This window comes from Chiloscyllium plagiosum, chromosome 1, assembly GCF_004010195.1.
Source record: "Chiloscyllium plagiosum isolate BGI_BamShark_2017 chromosome 1, ASM401019v2, whole genome shotgun sequence".
Classification (NCBI taxonomy): Eukaryota; Metazoa; Chordata; class Chondrichthyes; order Orectolobiformes; family Hemiscylliidae; genus Chiloscyllium; species Chiloscyllium plagiosum.
Window position 1 is genome coordinate 139047452 of NC_057710.1, and position 5710 is coordinate 139053161.

Genomic DNA, 5710 nt, shown 5'->3' on the forward strand with positions numbered 1-5710 from the left:
TAGTCCCAGGTACCTATCCATGCCTTAAGTTCACCGACCTTATTTCTGATACTCTTTGCGTTGAAGTATACGCACTTGAACCCATTTCTGTGTCCGCAAGTATTCCCTGTCAGTGCTACCTTCTTCACAGCCTCCCCACACACTTGGACATCCTGACAAACAGCTAGCCTACTTGCTGGACTACAAGTCCGGATCCCATTGATATACTTCCATCCTAATAGCAGGAATACTTTACCCAAGAGTTATTAGTGAATCAATTATATTTCACAGGATGGTAAAAGTGTAAAATGTCCATTCAAAAAAAGCCAAGAATTTGTAAGCATAAATCCTAAATAAATGCATTTTTGCTAGCCAAAGGTATTAAGGATGTGGTATGGAGCCAGGGCAGGTGGATGAGTCTCAGTAATTGATCACTTAGGATCACATCGAATGACAGGGAACTAACAGATTAGAGGTGTGGAGTGATCTCCTCCAGATCCTACTTCACAGTTTTTCCAGTTATTTGCTAAAAGTGATAAATTACTGGTGTTGGGTGCTCAGCTGCTGTGCTGGCATTTGAAATCATGACCCTCAAGTTGCTATCTTAATAACAAAGTCACCCTCTTATATAAAGCTTTTTTTTCTCAGGAAAAACATTCCATGAGTCTCTTGCCTTTGTGTGAGCAAGTCCAATTTGACTTCCCTTCTGTTCGATAACTGTAATGTAGCCTCACCAGATGGATTCCAAAGACCAGCCTATTTTACACTCAAACCAATTTTGTTTTTGGCTGTTAATAGTTTCTCACTGACAGGTTGGGCTACATGAAGGCAGTGAACCTGACTCCCAAAAGAAAAGTTCAGGTCAAGCCTACCTGTGGCATCATGGGAAGCCATGGCTGGATTATATAGATGCTGCAGGTTGTGGCTTTTGTGAGGTAATGTCCTAGATCCCAGAGTTTTCAGCTGATCAGATGACCAGCAACTCACCAGTCCCAGCAGTGTTACCATGTGAAGTGGGTCCTGCTTTGACTGCAGTTCCAAAGAGAAGACTGGACTGGAAGGCAAACGGGGCAGCCTTGCCAGTGCAAGTTAGACCGGCCTGGGTAGAGGGAGGGAAGGAGGGAAGTGGAGGTGGTGATAGGAAAATGGGTGGTGATTCAAATAGGGCTCTGGTTGGGAGGTCATGCTGTGAGTGGATGGTTTGTGCGTCAGTAGTGTCACATAATTTGGGAAGCTAGTTTTTTTCTTACTGTTTCTTGTCTTTAATTCATTCATTAGCTTCTATATCTGTAAGACACCATTCCTACTCCAGGCCAAGAATGGGCTATTAGGTTTCTCTTTGCCACAGTAAATGTTTGTTCTCCAGTGAATCTGGTACAATTGCATTTGGATGGCTATATGAATAGGAAGGGGTTGGAGGGATATGGGCCGGTTGCTGGCAGGTGGGACTAGATTGGGTTGGGATATCTGGTCGACATGGATGGGTTGGACTGAAGGGCCTGTTTCCATGCTGTACATCTCAATGACTCTATGAATGGTGTACATACACCTTCAGGTGTAAATGGGTTATCTTTCTTAGTAAGACCAGGTATTTCATTCCTAACAGGTGTTAGTTATGGAAACATGGAGATGACAAGATGAAAAAAGGTCAAAGTCCATCTAGTTCACCTTCTATCACTCCTGGTCTCAAGATGCAGCAGTGGTGTTATTGACTCATCATAACATTTATTCTGTCAGTTAGCCAGAATGGATGTAGAGAAGGAAGTCCACAGTGATATAGACCTTTTGAGGAACAGATCTCTGTAGTCATCTGCTTTTCAAGCATGCTACGTGTGTCAGATCTCAAATTAATCATGTACTCAAAATGCAAAATGTTGTTTTATGATGACTTTAAACTGGAAAATCCAAAACCTCACGTAAGAGGATATTGCCAGGATTGAAGGGATTGAGCTGTATGGAGAGGCTAAGTAGATTGGGGCTGTTTTCTCTAGAGATACAGAAGCTGAGGGGTGACCTTAGAAAGGTTTATAAACTCATGAAAAGCATGGACAGGGTAAGTAGACAAGGTCCTTTCCCTGCAGTGGGTGAAGTCCAGAACTAGAGGGCATAGGTTGAGGGTGACAGGGGAAAGATTTAAAAGGGACCGAAGGAGCAACCTCTTCATGTAGAGGGTGATGTGTGTGTGGAATGAGCTACCAGAGGGAGTGGTGAACGCTTGTTCAATTACAACATTTCTATGGGTATATGAATAGGGAGGGTTTAGAGGGATATGGGCCAAATGCTGCGAAATGGGACCAGATTTAGGTGGGATATCTGATCAGCATGGACACATTGAACTGAAGGGTCTGTTTCCATGCTGTATATCTCTGACTCTATGAGTGAGAACATTGATTGTAGCTAATACTTAAGGTTTAAACTAATTGACCAAGTAACATTCTTACAGTGCTCTTTTTAATTTAAATAAAATCCAATACAAAAAATACGTACAGGAAGTTTAGAAACATTACAGGTATCTGTTCTAGATTTATGGAAAGTGCCTTTAGTTTGTAAAATAGTTCAGAAATAAATGTCTTAATTATTGAGAAATAAAAGGTGGGAAGAAAGTAGGAAACAACAGAACAGTTAACAAAGAAAGATCTTCATTATTTAAATAGTGAGACTCCAGAGCTGTGATGTCGAGAGATCTGGGTGTTTTAGTGTATGACTCACAGAAGGTTAGTATGCAGATACAGCAAGCAATCAGGAAAGCTAATAGAATGTTATGTTTTATTGTGTTGAGAAGGAAATGCAAGAGTAGGGAGGTTATATTTCAGTTATACAGGGCATTGATGAGACCACATCCGGAGTGCCATGTAAGGTACTGGTTACCATACATGCGGAAGGAAGGATGTTATTGCATGGAAACAGTTCAGAGAATGTTTACTAGACTAATGTCCGAAATGAGCAAATTACCTTATTAGGAAAAGCTAGACAGGCTCCATCTGTTTAGAAGAGTTGGAGGTGACTTACTTGAAACATATAAGATCCTGAGGAGACTTGACTGCGTAGCTGTCTCTTGAAGCAGAATCTAGAATTAGAGGTCATGATTTTAAAATAAGTTTATTGCCCATTTAAAACAGAAATGAGGAAACATCTTTTCTCTGAGGGTCATGAGTCTTTGGAATTCCCTTCCCCAAAATGCCATGGATGCAGAAGCTTTTAAATTTTTTAATGCCAAGGTAGATAATCTTGGATAACCAAGGGGATAAAAGATGGTTGAGACATGCAGGAATATAGAGTAGAGTTTAAAATCAGATCAGCCATGATCTTATTGAATGGTGGAACAGGTTCAAAGTGTTGAGTTGCCTGTGTATGTTCAGAATAGATATTTTTTGATAGTTGTTCCCACTTTTCATTTTGTTTTACAGGAATGGGAACTGAAGACTGGAACATAAAACAAGAAAAAAAAGTGTTCCCTTTTATAATATTTATTTCCTTAAACAATATGTACAAGACCAGAAGCACTGTTACTGAGTCTTTCAGTTCAAAGAAATACAGTCTGCATGGTCCTCTCCTAAACTATGGAAAGACAGCAGTTGTTCCATGTTGAAGTGTAACTTTATGTCTTGGGTCAAAGTTGAAATGTTTAAACTTTATTCCACTTCGCCTTCGCTGGGGATTGTCTAATTGTGTTACAGCATTGGACAGTTGTTCAATAATGCTAAGTTATTTTAATAGATAAATGTCTCAATTTAAAAAGAAGTCTGCACAAGGAACAATTTGAGTATCCCTAAAACAAATAGAAAAAGATATATTTATTACAACAGAGGCATTTTAAATTTTCTTTTTACTTTTGTTTTTTAAAGTCATAATTTATGTTGTATATGGTGCTCCCTTAAAGGATGAAGCCACATAAAATACCAATAGCCTCCGTAAGTTCTGCAGTATCCACTCAGTTTTGAAAATTGTCACCTATTCTAATTATTCTTCACCCTTTTTAGATGAGATGCTCAAGTGTTTTCCAGGAACAATGTACAATTTGCTATAACACAGTGGATTTGGTGATTTTTATTGGACTCAAAACCCATTCACTTAGAGTCCAAATTAGACGCATTGATTAATTGAAAATGAAATCACTCTTGAATTTTCCATGTAAGATTGATTTTAGTTCTTAAAAATATTTTTTCAGTCATAGATTCAAGATGTTGTACTTGTTATTTAGCGTGGATTGTTGAAACTTTATTGCTGGAACAGCACAGCAGGTCAGGCAGCATCCAGGGAACATTTTAGTTCTTAAAAATATTTTTTCAGTCATAGATTCAAGATGTTGTACTTGTTATTTAGCGTGGATTGTATCATTCTGCAGATTTTCTAAAATGGTAACTTCATTTCACCTACAATGAAGAGGGTTTTGATACACGGGCAACTTTTATATAGATAAATGATATTGGTTTAAAAAAAAATTTTGATGTAAGATAGTGGATGTGCTTTTGTACTTTGAGGAAAATGTAATTATGTATAATTTTATTTGAAGCAAGTCCATATTTAAAAATTACTTGTGCAGATTCCCTCTACTTAAATGATGAAGGACTGAATATAAAACATGAGAAACAACAAAAAAAATTGTGAACTACTAATAATAATTTTTGGACAGGGTTTCGTTTCTGAACAGCTCTGATGATTAATCCCAAAGGTCAAAAGTGGGCATGGGGCCTCCTTGGCTGTACTGTTTTTGTTTGCAAACCTTTTATCAGCAATATGTTTCAATATTATTCAACTCTCAACATAATCAAATTAACAATGGAAAATGCAGGAAATATTCAGCAGTCAGGCTGTGGAGAGAGAAACCAAGTTGACATTTCACATCAATAATCTGCTGAATGTTTCCAACATTTGCCATTTTTATTTCAGGTTTGCAGCATTTTGCTTTTGTTCTAGAGCATTTTCATATTGTTGTTTCTTATTAGGGCAAGTGATTTTGTTCTGTGCATATCTATGCCGTAATGGATATTTTCACTAGCTCAAAAGGATTTTCCACAAAGTCACAGTACTCTGTCAGAAAATTTACATGACTTAGAAATTTATGAAGCTTATTCCTAGTTGTTATATTCCATTAAATCACTTGTCCTTGTTACTAGTATATTGATTAAAAATACATTAGAATATATGTATCATGTAGTGTTACTAGAATCTGGCAAATAAAATAGAAAACTCGGGAAAATTCTACAACTATGTTAGTAAATCTTCCGCAAAATTAATGCATATTTTTTCAAAATAATTCCATCCAATCACTGTGCCTTACATTGTCTGTTATTTGTGTCATTTCATACTTTTCATTTTCTATTATTGTGCACCCTAATATCAGATCTTTCAACCCAACAAGTCCATACAGGTGCATATGAACTACACAACCTTCTTTATCCTACCTTAATAACATATCCTTCAATTCATTTCCCTGTCATGTGCTTTTACATATTTACATTACTGTAACTCTAAAGAATTTAACTACAGTTTCCTGGTTTGGTATGAAAACTTGTGAACAAACTTTATTTTGAATTGCAGTTAAGTTTTTATTGACTGATGGAAGGGGCCAATTGTATAGTCCCTGACCAGACGTTAAAAGTGAATCAAAAGAGCATATTCTTTCAGAATGTTTTAACGTTAATCATTTCACCACTAAATTGCTAATTGCCAAATAATATTGCTGAGGATTAACGTTTTCTTCCTATATTTAAAAAGAATGCATCACACC

At 37.2% G+C, this 5710-nt stretch overlaps 1 protein-coding gene across 2 annotated transcripts in view; it reads left to right on the forward strand.

Moving 5' to 3' along the window:
• The window catches only part of afap1 (actin filament associated protein 1), a 276239-nt gene extending 272055 nt beyond the window's left edge, over window positions 1-4184 (forward strand). For both annotated transcript variants that reach the window (XM_043698373.1, XM_043698382.1), the window contains one exon: window positions 3387-4184. In XM_043698373.1, the coding sequence (XP_043554308.1) occupies window positions 3387-3413 (27 nt within the window). In that variant the 3' untranslated portion in view covers window positions 3414-4184. The remainder of the gene's footprint in view (window positions 1-3386) is intronic.
• Window positions 4185-5710: the final 1526 nt, after the last annotated feature.